We start from the raw sequence: 19,975 nt of genomic DNA on the forward strand, positions 1-19,975 counted from the left end.
GGCCGTAATTCCTTCATAAAAATAAATCCGATCCACAGGAGACATAGGCAGTTATCGCCAAAATATTGTGAAAAGATGGTAAATATGCCAATGACAGACAAAGAGAATTGTCAAAAGCAAATAAAGTTGCCAATTATAGCAAAAAATTGTCAAAGTACGTTAAAATGCCAATTATAGCCAAAAAGAGTTGTCAAAGCCAGTGAAGTTGTAATTGAAGCAGGAAATATTGTCAAAGGTTAGTAAAGTTAGCAAATATTGCTAAAAATATTGTCGAAGGTTAGTAAAGTTAGCAATTATTGCTAAAAATACTGTCGAAGGTTAGTAAATAAATTTGAAGATTATACCCAAACAAACTGTCAAAAGTTTGTAAAGTTGCCAACTATCGTGACATTTTCTGAAAAATCTCCAATAACTGGCAATAGAGAGGTACTGCAAGTCGCAATGGATTAAAATGTAATTCACCGAAAAAACTTATATTTTTGAAAAATATACTCTATGAATATACGTATATATTTATTTACTTATTATAATTATGAGAAAATCACAGTTGTCGTAATATAATCTATAAGACATGACAATATATAAAGAGCGATCATTTTTTTTTCCTTGCAAGGAATTCATTTTTAGGCATTTTCTTCCGAGAATCGACTACAATTTCCAACTCTTTTAATCGCAGCAAAAGATGAATGTATATCTCACTTCAATACAAACATAGAACCCATTGTTTGACTTAGCAGACCATTGGGCTCACCTGTTGAGACGCCACTGTGTGAACCCGGGCTTCATGGGAAATGAAATCACCGAAAGGTCGAATACCCGTCCCATACCCGTTCTTTTGGACAATCTTCAATAAAAATTATAAAAAATAATAATATTTTTTGCAGTTTTCTAAAAAACATTTTAAACTTAATTTATAAAATTAAAAAGTTTATTAATTGTTTTAATTTTTTATACACTTTTAATTCACAGGATTGATGTCCTAATAATCTATTATTCTGATGTTTGACGGTAGAAAAAAATATATATAGTGTTGAATGTGTGTGGAAAGGTTCTTTTAATGGAATTTCTACAAATGCCATATCATTAGCACAAACTGAAAAAAAACACTTCAAAAAATTTATTCATTCATGAACTACTGAAAACTACTTTGTGTTCATCAAATTATAGTGAAGAAGAATCTTTTCTTGTGTAGAAGAATGGCTCGGAAAATATTATTGTTAACAGTAGTTATACGCGCATCTCGTACCATTAATAATAGTTATGAACGTAAATTTCGTAATCAAAACCGTGATCCCGCTAATGGGAACTATTCTATTGCTCCATGAATTCATATCTATTTAAATTAGGAAAAGTAGTTTGCTATTTATGTATATTTTTTTCATATGTTATTATGAGCTATTTGAAATATGTATAGAAAAATTTTCAATTGCGAAATATTCTGTGAAAACGTTTCATGTAATTGTATGTATTGCATAATTTAAGGGCTAATAATACTTTGTTTAAGCAGAAATTGACTGCTGAAAGTGATTTAATCTATTCTTGTTAGTCATTCAATGTAAATTTTCGATGCATTTCGAGAGATCTCTAATATAATATAATAATTGCAGCAATTAGAGATAATTGCAGCTCTATGTTATTTTATATATTTTAATAAGAAAGGAATATAATATATAACAAAAAACTTTTACTCAAAATACAGGGTTTGACACAAATTCCTAAAATGATTAAAAAATTCATAAAAATTGAAGTTAATGTTTTTTTAGAGGGGGCTTGCGAAAAGATTGTTCTCTCAAAAGGGTTTTTTTCCGAACGTGAAAATCGCATAGTTGTGGAAGCAGCCAGGGCCATGGTTCACCATAAGCAACTTCCTAAGAAGCTGTGGGCAGAGGCATGCAATACTGTTGTATTCGTTCTTAACGACACAGGTCCGACTCCAGTACAGTAGATGGTAAAACACCGCATTAGCTGTGGTATGGTAAGCCAGAAAATTTTAATTTCAAACGTCTACGAGTGTTTGGTACTAGGTGTTATACTCATCAACCAAAACAAAGGCGTCGAAAGTGAGACAGAAAATCTGTGGAACGACTGTTTGTTGGTTAGCAGGCTCACGATGAATATCGTGTATACATACCATGTAAAAATGCTGCTGAATTAACCTGTAAAGAATCATCATTCAAATCAGAAACTGTGGATTTCATCGAAACTTGTGATGAGTTCAGTGATAAAGATGGCAGCATCCAAGTGACCCTGAAAACTGATAACGAACGCTAAGAGAAACCAGAAATTTTCGAAAGGCGGTATCCTCTTAGAGAACGTAGACAACCTCCTTTTCTTACAGAAAACTATGTGCTGTTGGTCAGTACTTTGACTGGTGTTAGCACTCCTACCATTTATAGTGAAGCTGTAAGTTTCGCTGCAGCGAAAATGTGGCATCATGCAATGGAGAAAGAAATGAGGTCTCACGAACAGACTCGAACATGGGGGAATTCTGGCAGAACTCCCTACCAGTAAAAGAGTTCTTGATAACAAGTGGGTGTGCCGAATCAAAACAGAGGCAGACGGATCGCTTGACAAGGTGAAAGCTAGGCTTGTCACAAGAGGTTTTGCGCATAGAAAAGGTCAAGATTGTGATGACTTGTTTTCACCCGTTGCTCGTTTCGATACCCTGGGTACTGTTCTCAGTGTTTCGGCTTCAAATAAATTGTAGCTTTATCAATTTGATGTGAAAACAGCTTTCCTGTATGGATTTCTTGATGAGGAGATTTATATGCGACAAAACCAGAGGGATATGATGATGGCTCTGGTCGAGTGTGTCGTCTTATACGTTCGCTTTATGGACTAAAGCAAGCTCCTCGATGTTGGAATCGTCGATTCATGCAATTCATCACCAAGTTGAATTCTCAACAATCTCAGGCCGATCCATGTCTGTTTACTAGAAAGACTGAGGAAGAGATGCTCATCATCGCTCTCTATGTTGATGACGGACTGGTAGCTGGATCAAGCAAGTTGGAGATAGACAAGCTGATCGCTGATCTGAAGCAAGAGTTCAAGATAACTGATGGTCGGACTAGACTCGTTCTTGGGTGTCCAAGTTCAACAGAAAGAAAATGGGGACATTTTTATATCTCAAGGCCTGTATGCTGAGAAAATCTTGCATCGTTTTGGTATGGAGCAAGCTAAGCCAGAGTAGCTACTCCATGTGAAACCACTAAAGCTCAGGAGGGAGCCGATCCTGTCGATGTTCCCTATAGAGAAGCACTTGGATGCTTACAGTATCTAGCTGTGGCTGCTCGCCCGGATATAGCTTTTGCTGTAACTTTTGTGTCTCGAGCTTTATGTAAACCAACAAAAGATGACTGGATTCGTGTGAAAAGGATTTACGGATATCTTCGTGGTACCACTGATTTGGGCCTGATGTATCGTTCATCTCTGAGATCAAGCTTCTGTGTTTACAGAGATGCAGATCATGCTGGTGATCAGAAAACTCGTAGGTCAATTCTGGAATGGTCTCTTTGAATTCAGGTGCTGCTTTCACCTGGTGGTCAAGACTTCAACACAGTGTAGCCATCTCCTCGACAGAAGCTGAGTATGAAGCCGCAAGTGAAGCTGCTAATGAGCTGATGTGATTGAAGCTGTTGTTCAAAGAACTTATCGGATTCTGTGACATTCCAGTTCTCTATATGGACAACCAAAGTACTGCAGTCGAATCTCGTTTTTACGAATACCGTTATAGCGAAAATTCCGATGTAACGAACACTTTTCTAAACCCCCAGATAAGATTGCATAGGAACAATGGAATTCCTTTATAGCGAAATTTCATTATAACGAAGCGATTTCTCTGGTCTCTTTGTGTTCGCTATGACGGGATTCGACTGCATATAAAGCTGGTGCAAAATCCACAATTTCTTAGCAGGTCAAAGCATACTGACCTTCGATTTCATTCAGTTCGTGAAAAATGTGAAAATAAAATGTAATGTCTGTGTGATGCATGTACCGTCCCGAGATCAAAGAGCTGATATCATGACAAAGCCATTGTCAAGAGTAATTTTTAATTGTATTCGCAAAAGTATTGGGCTTCATATCGGGAGGGAGTGTTGAAATACGATATCTCGCCAACTTTGGCGGTGACATGGCAACTTGAAAAATGTAGTACCGCTAAATTGGTTCATTCGTCGTCAGTCGATATCTGTACTCGCGGAGATTGGTTTGTGTACTGTGTATGTGCCAAGTGTTATGTGAAGTTTTTTGTTTCACTTTACTATATATTAATTAAAATAATAATAAGTATGGGCCACTTCGTATTACTTTGCAATCTCCGTTACCAACTCTGCTACACCTTGCGTCTGTAAATCTCAAGACAACTTCACCATCATGGTTTTATGCATCAATGTCCACATCAAATAAAAAGCTTGTGCAATAAGAACATTCAGAAACGAGCTGTTAATCAGCAACCCCCATTTTATACATAGGGCTCTGATTTTTGTATTTCCATTGATTTGGTTTTGTGCAGCGTCCTCTACCGACAAAATTATCCACTAAAATATTTTTCTATACCAAAAACAATCCCCATTTGTTACAGTAACATTTTTTTTTTCAAAAACCACATTCAAATTTTTTTTTATAAATTTTAAACAAATTTTAAACTAATTACGACTCTATGGGACACCCTTCATATTTCATGAAAGAAAAAATTATGAAAAAAAAATTAGCATTGAAAAGTAAATTATTTCTTTCCGATTGAACGGATAACGATATTATACGTCCCGAGCAACATGGGTTCAGACGTGAGCATTCCTGTGTCACGCAGCTCTTACGTGTTACAGAGTGTATCACTATGTGGCATTTGCCCTTATTTATATGTTATTCGAAGTGTGACCAGATCCAACACTTCTTGCCAAACTTATTGATCATAATTTTCCTCCTCACTTCGTTATGTCCTTGACTTTCCAAGTTAAAATTGGGGAAAAAAATCTCATCAAAAGAAATCATCAGATGTGTGTACTTGGGCCCCAGCTCTTTTTAATATATATTAACGATTTCCCGGCACCTCAAGCGGGAATATTGGCATTACTCGCTGAGGATGTGGTTGTACTCTGTGTGAGGAAGGGATCCAAATCAAGCGGTAAACAATTTACACGAACAGTGGATGAAATAACAGATTGGTGTGAGGATTCAGGTATAGTTTTGAATCATGGAAAATGGCAATTCGCATGGTTCACCAACTGTTAAAAAATTCCAACTCAACGACGTTTACATATTGCAAATCACACCCTACGTCCTGTCAAACAGGTAACATACTTAGGATGTGTACTTAATAAAACACTGACTTATACACTCCCCATATCGGATTTGTACGTAATAAAACGACCAAAATTATTTGAGCCTTAAACAAAGTAACATTTCCTCAGGCCAAGCTTTCTATTAAAAAAAAAGTTCTACTATATAAATCAATCCTAAGTCCAACCTTACTTTAGGCTTCTTCTGCATAGACACATGCTAGTATAACGAACATAAAAATGCTAAAAAGGGCACAAAATAAAATTTCCAGGAGATTTGTGAGGGCTCCTGGTGGTACATCAGAAGCATAAGCATACAAAGACACCTCAATATTTCACCTATTTTTAATTATATCAAAGAACTCAATAAAAATCAATTTGAAAATATGAATTCAGAATTCCAATATATAAGAGATATTGTCGATTACAGTGAATCTCCTACGCCAAGAACATCAGCTCGCAAAAATGTGTACAGGAGAACAAAACAAATCTTTGATCTCCCATGGAAAAAGGAAATTGTAAACATTTCATATACCTCATCTGGCAACTTTTCTATTGAATTTTTTTGGCACCTATTTACTCGCTACTTCACCAAACACCAACTCTGGCCATATCGATATATACTGCCATTAAAGAGATGGGTTGGAAATGAAGGCGCTGTTGGCCGGTGGTCGCCTCAAGTTCGTTAGGGAAAATATCTTATCGATATCCTCCCTCGGATTCGAACCCGGGACGGCGACCATCACGGTGGTAGACGAGCATCTTACCACCATCCCAGTGGGGCACCTCTTTACCATTTTTATTTTGGCATTGTGGACTGTATATAAATGTCTTGGGGGGGGTATATATATATAATGTGTGGTATATTTATACCCCTTTTTGGAACCTATTTAATCATTTCTCTTCTGGCAATAGTGGATAACGTAATCGCTGGATGTGATGAGTGGAGTTGTAGTACGAAACATTCTCGTACCTTAACCGTGCATATTAATCATATATTAACCTCATTTTATGAAGGAAAAAAATCTCCACGCCGTTGAAGTATTATTTGAATGATAGAGCGTTTCTTGACAACATATTTGGATTTTTGACTTATTGATAGATTTTGATTATTAGAGCTCGCATTATATTGCTTGTGCGGATTCACTTACGTTGTATTTCATGCATAATCAGCTTATATTTGAGAAATATCATACCTGAAAAAGTGGGGCCATTTTTACCAACCTGCAAAAAGACCAGGGTAAATTTCTGTAGCATCGACTAAGACTCCAGGAATTGACTTTTCTTCTTTCCTCCCCGTACATCATATTGACTCTTACGCCTTCTCTACCTGGGCTCGTCTTTAATCCCACAATCAGCCCCTTTGGTTCTGGCAACGGGGGCAAACTTTGATGCTGGTCTGGTGGAGGGAATTAATATAAAAATCGTGCAGAAGTTGCTCTGAAAATTCTTTTACGTACGTATCGTGGCATACATATACGCAAAATAATGTGCAAAATGGTTTTGTCATAATTTAGACTAACTGATAAGTGGATAGAGCAAGTCACTGTCAAGGAAAATGTTAATCAATCACATGCTGATCACTGATAACAGAGATGTCAATGCGACGGTAAAACTCAAGAAGAAATTGTAACATGTCTCATTCTATATCCATCAAATTTCTAACCCTATCAATTTCTTTTATAAAATAGAAATAATACTTTTGAATCGATTTTCGTACGGATTCAATTTTATCTGAAATTAAAATCTATATGGGGATGAATATCAAAACCAATCAAATTCCTTAATTATTTCTTGTTGTACAAAAATTGACTTTTTTGTAGAGAAAATACAAACCATATAAAAGTGGAGTAATACAATATGTGCCAATCTATTTACTAGCCGCCGGATGAACAGTTGAACCCCAGTTTAACGAATCAGATAAAACCAACATTTTTATTCGTTAAATCGAGGAAACCCGTTACATCTGTTGGTTCAGGTAATATAAATATACGTAAAGGATCTTACAAAAAATTGTTAAATCGAGGAATTCATTAAATCAAATTTCGTTATATAGGGATCCAATCAAAGTAATACGTCGGAGTTAGTTATTCGTCAGTGTATATGACTTTCCCTCGCGTTATATTACAGTCACTCCTCGAGTTACGAACAGGATCTGTTCCGAGCATGATCCGTAAATCAAAATCATGACAATTTTCTGCCCTTATTATTCTCTGATTTAGGAAACACAAGAGTACAAGCACCCTGATTAGGAAATTTGTGCTAAACATCGATAAATTTAATCAAGCTAATATTCACCAAGAGCCCCAAATCTTTTAATTCTGTAACTCGGAAAATCCGTTAATTAAGCGTAAGTCGAATATTGGATGCATTTTATTCCAAACCGACCGCGACAATAAAATTTATATGCATCAAAAGTTATTAATCGTTATAATAATAAAATTTTTCAAAAGAAATGACTGAATCCCAGTGAAAATATTATTAATCACATATTATATTTCATAGAGAAATATTTCCATACACATAAACAGGGTGTCCCATAAACTTATAAATATTTCAAAAAATCCATAAAAATTAAACAAATGGTATATTTGAACGTGGTTTCAAAAAAGGTCATTTTTACGGAAGGGGGATTTTTTTTTTTTTACAGAAAAAAATTTAGTTCAAATTTTTGTCAATAGAGGACACTGCACAAAATAAAATCCCTCGCAATATGTAAATCAGTGTCCTATAAAATGCATGGTGCACGATTATAACAGCTCACTTCTGAATGTTCCTATTACTGGCGCTTACATAAGGTTTTCATTGGGATGTGGACATTGGTAGATAAAGAAGTATTGGTGAAATTGTTTTACCTCAACCACTAATCACCAACTGAAGCTTTACCAACATTTCGGGCACAGAAGAGATTGAAGAAAGGTTCAGTTCCAATCACCAATGGCTCACTTCCGTGTTGCGCCATCTATCGACAAATTTTGAATCAATTTCGCTGTACCAAAAAAAAGATCCCCCTCCGTGAGAATTCATTTTTGAATTTCAATATACCAATTCCTGCAATTTTTATGAACTTTAAACTATTTTCGAATTTATTGGGCACCCTGTACTACGTAAACTTCCCATTGGAAAAAGTAGGATGCATCGCATCAAATCAGAATTTCGTTTTTAACAAATGTAACAATAAACCATTCAATTCAAAGTCAATCAAATTCCACCTCAGATTGAAACCTATAAAAACCAACTGATTTCAAACTCAATCAAATTTCGGCATCCAATTACAAAAAAGGGATATAACGTACAACATGTGCAGTAGAAAATACTGAAGTGATACAATAGGAAACGTAAATTTATTTTCCTAAACGAAATGGATTAGATCCCAAGATTTCATTAATTGTATTTTATCCACTTAAAACACGGAAGAAAATGGGTTTCTAATCGCCTTTGTGTATCAAGACAATAAAAGCGGAACGTTTTATTTGGGGGAAAAAGAACGCATTTCTTGAAATAAAAGAGGAAAGTGTTAATTCGCTTTTGTCAATGAGGCTTTAATTCCAGGGAAAAACAAAATACAAATTCCCTTTATTATCATTTGTGAACTTCAATGTTTAAAAATAAATCATTGTGCGTGTAGGCATTTGATTTGTTAACAAATACGCACAGACTTTTACAAAGAAAAAATAAATTCAAATTTTGAAATTTTATTTACACAAACACATGTTATAACACATAAACACGCATAGTAATACGTACACGCAAAATACAAATATACATTAATTACCCACGTGATTGTCCAAAGGACTATAACTATCCGTCCAGGGTAAAATAAAATTTATACATATTGATATGCACATATAGGCAGACAACACATCATGCCATTCGTACAATATGATTCTCAACACATTCGTAAAGCGGAAGGAGAAATGTAAAATGACAAAATATTATCAGTGCAATCCTTATTCAGTTTCATTTATTAGTAGTTTTTTTCAGTCCATGTAAAGATTTTTCCTATTTTATTTCACCATTCAATCCTATTATATGTCCTACGTACATAAAATGTTTTTGTATTGTGGTTTTATTTGGTTTAATTACGCCATATTGAATTACACGTTGTCTAGTTTGTCTCTGTCGGTGCTTAATTTCAAACCACCCGGGTGTTTTCTGAATAAAAAATAAAATTTTGTAAAGATTAAGTTTATTGATACAAATACAAAAACAACGCCACAACAGGCAATTCCCCCGAGATGGCAGAGAAAAAGATGTCCACAACAAATATGATGCCATGCACTTAAAAAACATTACAGCCCAATTAAAAATGCAATTACAAATGCTGATGTTAAATCTGTAGTCATCAAAACAGTCTTGGATCCTACCAATTTTTTTCAGATATGTTTTATTCACTACCTTTCTCAAAGTATTCCTTACTATATTTATATATTCGAATCATAATCATAAATAAAATAATAATCATAATAAATAAATAGTACGAAGAAACTCAGGAGATATATTTTTCAAAAAATAAATCCTGGTATTGATGTATTTTAGTTTGTTACTTATTGTCACAGCTTGAAACTTCCATTTGAAGTTTTTGTTAACAGCAAGTCCTAGATAATTTATTTCTTCCTATTCGGTTATTTCGGTGCAATTGCATTGATTATGTGAGTAATGTCCTTCATGATATTGTATTCTTATTGGTTCTATGTTTCTGTTGTGTTGTATAATCGAAAATTCATGTATTTGGTTTTATTCAGGTTGAGTGGTCAATATATTGTATTTCATGTGATTATAATTTGTGAAATTATAATCACACATAATTTTCATCTTTATATCTGAGAATTTAATGGTCATTATTGGATACGGAAAGCACTATATTATCTGCATAACTCAGAATATTTTCATTTGAAAAGTATTAAATTCAATATCAACAGAAAAGGTAAGAAATTCGATTTCCTTCGAATATAGGATGTATCAGTGATGGCGATTTTCGCCACGTGATCTACTGCAGATGGCCCGTATGCCATATTTTGATAGTCCCTCCTCAGGATAGAACCATCTCTGGTCCTAGCGGACATCGCCTCATATCACTTTTTCGTGACGTGTGACATCATGATTTCCCACGTCAAAACGATTTATATCTGATGATGTTTTTATCTTTTCGTTCATGTTTTCACATGGAGTTTTCATCCACACAGTACTTGCTGAAAATATTTTCATTCATAAAGTATGCATGCCGAACGATCAAATCAAATACCTATTTATTGAAAACCGAATTTTAATTATATTTTTTACAATTTAAAATATTTTCTAAATATCATTACGAAAATCGTTAAATTTCACTAAAAACTGAAGAATCCGATCCCACGAACTTTTCTATCAGAATGAAAACATTATATCTAAAATTTCAATGGAATTCGAAACTTTAAAGGTCGGAGGTTACCTTTACATATACATTTCTGCTCCAGATGTACCAACCAATCAAAAAAAAAATACATATTACCTATATCCGGCATTTCTTAACCTCAGTAGTGCCCACGGTCCACATCAACTATTATATCTTATCTTTTCAGGAGAATCATCTCAGAGAATGCAGTGTTATTCGTGCGTTAAATTTTGTTATCATGCCTGTACCGGAGTACGTAAGGTTATTCAAATCGCCTATACACTGTTTGAAAATACAGTACAGAAGAATTCCCTCACGATCCTATTTAGGGGACGAATACCGCTTTTATTCGTTCTTCAAAGACTATTCCAGGAAAAAGGTTATGTAGGTTATTCCAGGCACGTAGTCGGAACCCCTGTTGCTGGATGACTTGTTCTTCTAAAGGTATATATATCGAGTCCCAAAGCGTGGTAACTGGAGGAGAAGTAGAAGTGGTACAACTTTTCAGCGGTACCCGAATAACTTTCGTAGTATTCCTTGATATTTTTTGCCTCGATTTCCACTTTTATTGTGCTTTTTCTCTCGACGTTGACTCCATTCATGAAAGTAACTCCCGGAATCCGAGAAAGAAAAGAAAATGAAAGAATCTAGAATATATTTCTTTTCTTTCTCGGATTTTATTTGGTCCTTTAAAGGAATCCAAAAAGCTAGTCTTTTATTTATTTCTATTTCTTTTTACCCAAACGTCACATTTTTGAGAACTATTTTATTGTCTGGGTTTTTTTTTTTTTGGTTAGGGATTAAGAAGAAAAAAGATTATATTTTTGGTTTTTTTAGCAAGATGAATTCTTTTGGAAAGATTAAGGGGAAAAAGAAAATTGCACATGAAGTATTTTTGAAGTAATTTTTAGTATTGAATAGAGAGAGAGAGAGATGAATAGTCTCGCGTTTGTCTTATTTTTCTGATCCGTCTGATGTCGCTGTTTCTATCTGTAAGAGACCTTTCCTTTCAACATGTTAAAGAAACATTCTTATGTAGAAATATTATATTAAAAAATATTTTTTTTATCCATTGGTTTATTTCAAATTTTCACCACGTATGTTTGATCGTATATGCTACTCCATGTTAGAAAATCTTTCATATCTTTACTACTTATTTTTTATGAATTTTGGAAATAATCCATTAAAAACAGTTCGCGCGCATTATAAAATTGCATGAAATAATAAAATAGAATAAAAATTTAGTCAAAATAAAAGAAACTATTCAGTTCATAGAATGACGAAAAAGATTTGAGATACCATTCATAAATGCTGTGGTTACAATTTTCTAAATTTAATTTTGAATAAGATTGAGTCGATAAAATCCAAATTTTTTTTTCATCATTTTATATGAACTGAACAGTTTTCTTTATTTGAATCATTTTTTATTCAATTACATTATTTAATGAAATTTTATGATGCGCGCAAGCTGTTTTTGATGCCTTCGTTTTCAAAATTCGTAAAAAAATAAGTTGTACAAATATATGAAAGTTTGTAACATGGAATAGCATATACGATCAAACATATGTGGTGAAAATTTGAAATAAATCATTGGTTCAATAACATTTTTATTAATGTTCATACATAAGAACTTTTACCATGTTAAAAATGTAGGAGATGCCTTAATTGAATATGCATCATCCGCACAGAAATAATCCTAACAACATTTTTGGAGTTTTGTTTATCGCGCCACCTGAAGGACAGTGAGGGCACTTGATACTATAATATGTTATAAACTCCCCAAATATTTTAATTCCGCGTTAAATTATTGTTCTACATTCGTGTTGAGATTTTTCGCCTCGACTTTGAGATCGACAAGCTGCCGTAAAGTTATTGCAGATATCAGTAGGCGTCAATGGAATTCTATTTCATCTCGTGCAAACAGTATTTCATGGATGTGGTATCCGTAACTTTATGTACAGATAGTCATTCCTAATTTTATTGAAAATTGTGGATTGAAAAATATGCAGCGATTATATTTACAAAATGAAAAACTTAATTGATGAACGTGTTTTAAAAGATTTATTCCATGCATGGATATATTCAATTGTCAATTATGCAATCTTTGCTTGGGGCGGAGCGTATTACGAAAATATTCGGAAATCAGATAATACATATAACAGAATAGGATCTCAAATATCACTCGATAGTTCCAAAATACAATGCCATACTCTAACTTTGAGACAAAACATTTCGTACAGAGTTATCAAATTTTCACAATTAAATGAAAATTATTTAACGAAAAATCAAAATAGAACTACAAATAGATATAATCGTGTTTATCAAGTGCCAAAAACAAATAAAACATTATATCAAAAGAGCTTTCCTTTCATTGCCCCTAAGATATTAAACATTTTTCACACTGAAAATCAATTTAATAATCATAAAAACATAAATCGTGTGATTTTTGACTTCGTCAGACGCATGAATTACGAAACCATTTAGATGAAAGTATCGAAAGAGTATATATATAAGAGCAATATTGAACTGAGTACAAGTAAAGAGTATAATAACAAAAAAGAGAAAGATATGTACGATAATTTTATTATATTGAGCTTCACGATAAGAAACTTAATTGTGAACTTTATTCAGATATATACATAAACGAAAATACATTTCAACACATATCTGATAAATATAATAATGCCGTTTCATATTATATAAAAATATTCTATAGCTTATTCCTTTAGGCCTGCTGGAAGGACTTTTCAGTCCCTTGAGGCTACAAAGTGTTTGTTTGTAATATTGTGTGCATGTATTTTTTGTGTATTATATACTTGTATTATAGTGTAACACATGTCTGAATGACCGAACAAAATGTTTTAAGGTCATTAGTCATCACGACGTTCCCACACATATTGAACCACGTCGCTATTTTCTTGGGTGGAATGAAGTGCTAGAAAAGTCCCCAAAAGTGGAAATCCCCGTATATATCCTGCATTTTTGGCACAATATATATTTGAAATATATATATATGGTACCGTCAACATCACACACGACACTAGATATGCAGACAAACTGTTGGGTTTCACACACACACACACATAACGTACTTCCTATATATGCAACACAATACCCCTAGAGGTAAAACGGTAGTAAGGTAGTATCAGCATCACTAAGAGTGGACACAACATCACTCAAGTGGCCTGCGGTACATTTCCTGATCGCTTGAGTGAACCGTGGACTATTTGGAGATCACGTGATTGATTGACCTAGGGCACAGTTTCAGAACACTTGAGAGGTTTGCAGCACATTTCCAGATCATTTAAGTGACCCGCGGTATATAGTTCCATATCACTTAGTGTCTCCCGGTAAATTCACGGCTAACTTAGATTTTAATATGTCCCGCTCCAATCTCATGGTATATTATTTATATATCGCGAGACTGTTCCAGAGCACTTACGCGACCCGCGGCAAATTTACAGATCACCGAAGCGATCCGTAAAAAAAAAAATCAAATTACGATCGGTAAATGGCTTAGTTTCAAAGCATTCAAGCAGCCCACAGCTCATTCCCAGATCCCTCAAGTGACCCGCGGGATATTGTCATATGGCTTGAATGACCCGTGGAGTACTTACAAATCACTGAGAGTGACGTGTTGCACAGTTCCGCATCACTCAAGCGGTCCGTGGCATTTTAAATATCAAGTAATATAATATTTATACTGTGATATTATATATAATAATATAAGTGTAATATATCCAGTGTAAGTGCAATCTGCCTTCTGGGTTGTGTGATAAAATAAATAAATAAAATAATATAATATCACACTAAGTGACATGCAACACAATTCTATATCATCCAAACATCCCACGGCACATTTGCAGATCATCCAAGCGGTCCGCGGAACATTTGCAGGTCAATTACCTAGTTAAGTTGCCTGCGACACGTTTCCAAATCAATAAAGTGGTGCGCACTTTCCCTTAAGGGTTAAACACCCTTTGATATAAGAAATGATTATGTGGTGTTATACTACCACGTGCGCTAGAGCTCATTTGATAATAACTGAAGATTTACGCTCAAGTTGTTAACGGGTTACGATGTTGAATTAACAACATGCGTCTGCGATAACTAGTGAAACGATTTTGGATTCTTCACACATACCTACAGAAAGTTGTATTCTTTTATGGGATGCTCCGTAATTTCGAGATTGCATCGATGTGCGAGAGAAGCTCTTGTATAATTACTCATCATAGGAACTTAATGATACACTTCTTATTACATTCCCTAAGACAGAAATACACTCGTCGGTGTCAGACACAACTATATCGAAAGCCATTTTTTGATGTGAGGCCACATCTTGCAGAAAAGATGGCTATTCCGTGGATTTTTTTTTTTTAATATCTTCTTCTATGACGTGTAATCTTGGTTTCTCTCTTTTATATTCACTTTATCGCCATTTCTACATTAGCACTTCGACTAATACACCAGTTCGAGTGTTGTGTGTATATATCAGTATTAAAGTACGCAGTAATATTATTCCAACCTGCCGCAAGTACCGTTTATGGACTGCTTTATGATCGTTGGCGGAAAGGAAATGCCGCGGCAGAAGAAATAAAGAATTCAGTAAAAGCCAACACACAGTCTTTTTGCCCTTTAACGAGAATCATCACCTTATATCTTATTCAACGACTGCATTCACGGATCGTATCGAAGCTCTAGACTAAGCATGTTGGCGATATGGATCCATATACAGCTTTATTAAGCGGTTTCAATCTTCCCTTTCTCATTGGTTTCCCATGGCTATAAGCTCGCATACCTTTTGTTTTTTTGTGAGTTTGATTCTTGATGCATCAAATTTAGAGAAATGAGGAACGTTATGCTGATTCCGTAGTGCTAGTGGGTGTTCAGTAGTGCTGAAAATTAATACAGTGAATAGAATACATAATTTGTGGTCCATTAAAAAATAATGAGATAGTCGTAAGGGCCGACAAATTAAGAAATTAATGGCCGAAATAATTTGCAAACCATCAAAAATTATGTAAACGGGAAAAAATGGTTTATGGACCAGTAAAAAGTAAAGGGGGGAGGGGGGGGGAATAATTTACGGACCGGCAAAAAACAAGTAAATGAGAAATACATTAATCAAATATAAAATATATATTATAAACATTCATTATGAAATAGTAAATAAGATAAATATAGAGAGAATAGGAGACGGAATTTTTGGACCAAGTAAAAAGTAATTAGAAATAATGTGTACAGGCCGGCAAAAACTAATAACATGGCAGAAATATTTTCAAGACCATCAAAAAATACGTAAATGAATGGGGGAGCATATTTTACGGGTAGGCAAAAATAAATGCATATTTATATTCAATAGGAAACAATTTGTGGACGAGTAAAAAATACAAAGGTTTTTAACAGCTGGCTGATGCGAAAATATATTCTGCGAAGAGAAAAAATTCGACTGGCCCTGCGGGGAATCGAACCCACGTCCTTTCAGGGTGAACGCACTAGACTGCAGAGGGGAAAAAACTTTGTATGGAGAGATACATCATCCTCAGATAAGTCGCCACCTGGTGGCATTGTCAGCAATTGTGAGCTTTGTCCCGATTCAAGTCCGACCGTCCATGTACGGTCCCGTTCAGTGTACAGGAGTTCCAAGGAAAGATTGAGGCATTCGTTGCCTTTGTAGTATAGTGGTCTTGGGCGTTTACCCGGAAAGCGAAAGGGCGTGGGTTCGACTCCCCGCAGGGAAAGTTGAATTATTTTTTTCTTTTCAACATGTATCTTCGCATCAGCAAGCTGTTAAAAATCTTTGTATGGATATTGGAGAATGACATCATTCTCGGACAGTAAAAAATAGTTGAAATAATGTACGGGCCGGTAAAAAATAAGTAAATGAGGGAAAATAATTTTTTTAAATTATTGATCAGTATTATTAAAATATCTAATTTATCAATCAAACACTATCAAATTTATCAATCAGAAAGTATCAAATTTATCAATCAAACACTATCAAATTTATCAATCAGAAAGTATCAAATTTATCAATCAGAAAGTATCAAATTTATCAATCAGAAAGTATCAAATTTATCAATCAGAAAGTATCAAATTTATCAATCAAACACTATCAAATTTATCAATCAGAAAGTATCAAATTTATCAATCAAACACTATCAAATTTATCAATCAAACACTATCAAATTTATCAATCAAAAACTATGAAATTTATCAATCAGAAACTATCAAATTTATCAATCAAACACTATCAAATTTATCAATCAAACACTATCAAATTTATCAATCAAAAACTATCAAATTTATCAATCAAAAACTATCAAACACTATCAAATTTATCAATCAAAAACTATCAAATTTATCAATAAAAAAACTATCAAATTTATCAATAAAAAAACTATCAAATTTATCAATCAAAAACTATCAAATTTATCAATAAAAAACTATCAAATTTATCAATAAAAAACTATCAAATTTATCAATCAAAAACTATCAAATTTATCAATAAAAAACTATCAAATTTATCAATAAAAAACTATCAAATTTATCAATCAAAAACTATCAAATTTATCAATCAAAAACTATCAAATTTATCAATCAAAAACTATCAAATTTATCAATAAAAAACTATCAAATTTATCAATAAAAAACTATCAAATTTATCAGTAAAAAACTATCAAATTTATCAATCATAAACATTCTATCAATCAAAAACATTCTATCAATCAAACAAAAACATTCTGTCAATCAAACAAAAACATTCTAAATTATCAATCAAAAACTATTCCAATGCACAAGCCCTATTCGAAAATAATATTAGAATAATTAATCTCATCAATGCGATGAAGGTGGTAAATTTAGAAATAATTTAAAATTTTAACATTATGTGTGAAGAATAGGATATAGACATTGAACAGACAGACGGTTCGATCCCTTTTAATGGAATTATTAAATTTCAATGGAGATTTTCACAAAAGCCGTGACAAAAGTACCTCGCATGTGAAAACGGCACGTTGAAAATCCTCGCGATTGTTTTCAAATCACGAAGATTTTTCAATATCGTATAAATGAATAGATTCTTTATTCGTAATTTTATTCTCGGAGGTTATTCATCATCATTTGTATCAAAGATTTCAATTCAAACTACGTTATGAATGGAGTGCTCTTTCTATTCTATTTATTCTCTGTTTATTCATCATGTTATTTATCTACTGAAGATTAAAGCTAATTCAAACATGAATCAACCAGACATGTTTATTGATAATCACAAATGCACCAAAACATGAAAAGAATTTAATTTATTATTATTATTATTCGAGAATTGAATACTTAGCTGTAATTGGAAATTTCGAGGATATTGAAAATATGTATTGCGGTTATGTAGATGCGATTTAAATAATAGCTTGTTAGTTGAACTAGCAATAAAATTTAATTTCTTGCTGCAAGTCAACGTTATGGTTTTCTCTATTGTTAATACGCTATGAGCATCAATGCGCTATGCTTGGTACCGTGTCCGAGTTTGAAAATTCATAAAAATTGAAGGAATCAAAGGTGGTGTGTGTGTGTGTTTTGCATTTAAAAAAGATTAGTTACAATTTTAGTCAATAGAGAGCGCATCACGAAAGCAAAGCACCAGAAATATGCAGACTCCTATAAAATTCAGGGTGTACGATTAACTGCGCATGCATTTCTGAATGTTAACTGGGTGAGGCGATAAATCTTTTGGTGCGTGCTGTGTATTGAAAACTAATAAAGGATGAATATTAATGAAGCTTCTGGAATAAATCAGACATCAAAATGATGTGAAAATTATATTGAATAACAACGATCACAATACTTAATTTTAATTTCCGTAGAGGAAGGAAGTCAGCACCCTACATGAGCTCAACAGAGATGAAAAAGAATTAAATGTATGTACTGAACATGATCCCCACACGGGTGGGTCTGACAGGGCTCCAGCCCTGTGGCCCAGGACGATTCTCATCATTTTTTTGTTTTTTTTCACGCTATAAATTCATTATAGAGGGGCACGTGAAAGTCTGGTCTGGGGGATCCGCTAAAAATCCGAGCCTAAGAGCCCTGCTCCAGGATGTGGGGGCCATGGTACTGAAGGCATCTTACGTACTTCTTCGAGGCAAGTGCTCACTCTCACGTGTATGTTTTTTCCCAAGTCTCGACTCGGCAACATATTTTCCATTAATTCCAAATGTTATATCCGATAAAAAATATTATATTTTGTACATAGCGGTTGATGTGTATTCACAGTTGTCATGTGAATCGTAGTATGTACTAGATTTAGCGAGGAAATTTTACATTGACTTTACTGGAGAAATTTTGGTGAAAGAGGATTTTATCCCTTTAATTAAGCGGAATATCCGTCATCCGATTAAGCGGGACAGCTGTATATTTAAATCATATACTTCCGATTAGACCACATTATGACATACATTATGTACGATATTCTTCGATTAATACCAATAGACCAGTTTAACGAAACCAGTTTTCGAAACTCGCGGGATAACAAAAATATAAAGAACGACTAAAACACGTACCATCTACACAACATTTTAAGAAGTTTAATGCATCGATAATAATCCAAATCCTCAGTAAGCAGTAGGAGCTTTTAGAAGCTAAACATAAAACTGGTTCAAGTGTTAATTTTGTGCGATCTATAACAAAGAAAATGCACATATTTTTCCGATTAGAATACACATATTACCGACTTATATATTATATAAGATATTCTAACATTAATGCTTATAGAATTTGACAAAAGGTTAATAGTCATCTGTTCCTGCGTTCTTACTTCTACTCTATTCCTTTTCTTCAACAAAAGGAGTTAAATAAAGGCATCAGCATTGAGTCGAGCTTCTATTCCCTTTTCCTTTAAGGAGAAAAAATGAGGTATTGTATATAAAGCGTGGATCTTATAAGGTATTTTTGAGAATATAACTCTTATATATATTATCCAAGGAAATAAAAAACACAATAATAACAAAATCCTGAGTAAACGTGCACGAAAAACGTGTTATAGACCCGGAATAAGAAGAAATTGGAGATTGGGGGATGAGAAGAAAAGAAGCCTTAATGCCCACAGGACTGTTTTCCGTAGATTAGGAAAGCGGTCAGTATATAAGAGTATATACGAATTCTCATCGAGCAAATACTCGCCCTCTTCATGCAAGAGGAATAAGTAACTGAGAAATACGATTTCTTGCTTCGATCCAAGAATCTTATTTTCTCAAGAGCTCAAGAGCCGCGAAATTTCTCTTAAGCCAAAGAAGAAACAAACATGTTTCGCCGAAAATCTCCGATATATACG

The 19,975-nt window shown here is 33.8% G+C and overlaps 1 protein-coding gene across 1 annotated transcript in view; it reads left to right on the forward strand.

Moving 5' to 3' along the window:
• Positions 1-2,874: 2,874 nt before the first annotated feature.
• The window catches only part of LOC149068587 (uncharacterized), a 48,360-nt gene continuing 31,259 nt past the window's right edge, over positions 2,875-19,975 (forward strand). Inside the window, exons 1-2 of the mRNA XM_089251160.1 lie at positions 2,875-3,135; positions 3,274-3,487. Coding sequence (XP_089107286.1) covers positions 2,875-3,135; positions 3,274-3,487 — 475 coding nt within the window. The remainder of the gene's footprint in view (positions 3,136-3,273; positions 3,488-19,975) is intronic.

This window comes from Pholcus phalangioides, unplaced genomic scaffold (genome assembly GCF_987345545.1).
Source record: "Pholcus phalangioides strain wild (caught in Gottingen) unplaced genomic scaffold, Ppha-v1.0 ptg000024l_1, whole genome shotgun sequence".
NCBI lineage: Eukaryota > Metazoa > Arthropoda > Arachnida > Araneae > Pholcidae > Pholcus > Pholcus phalangioides.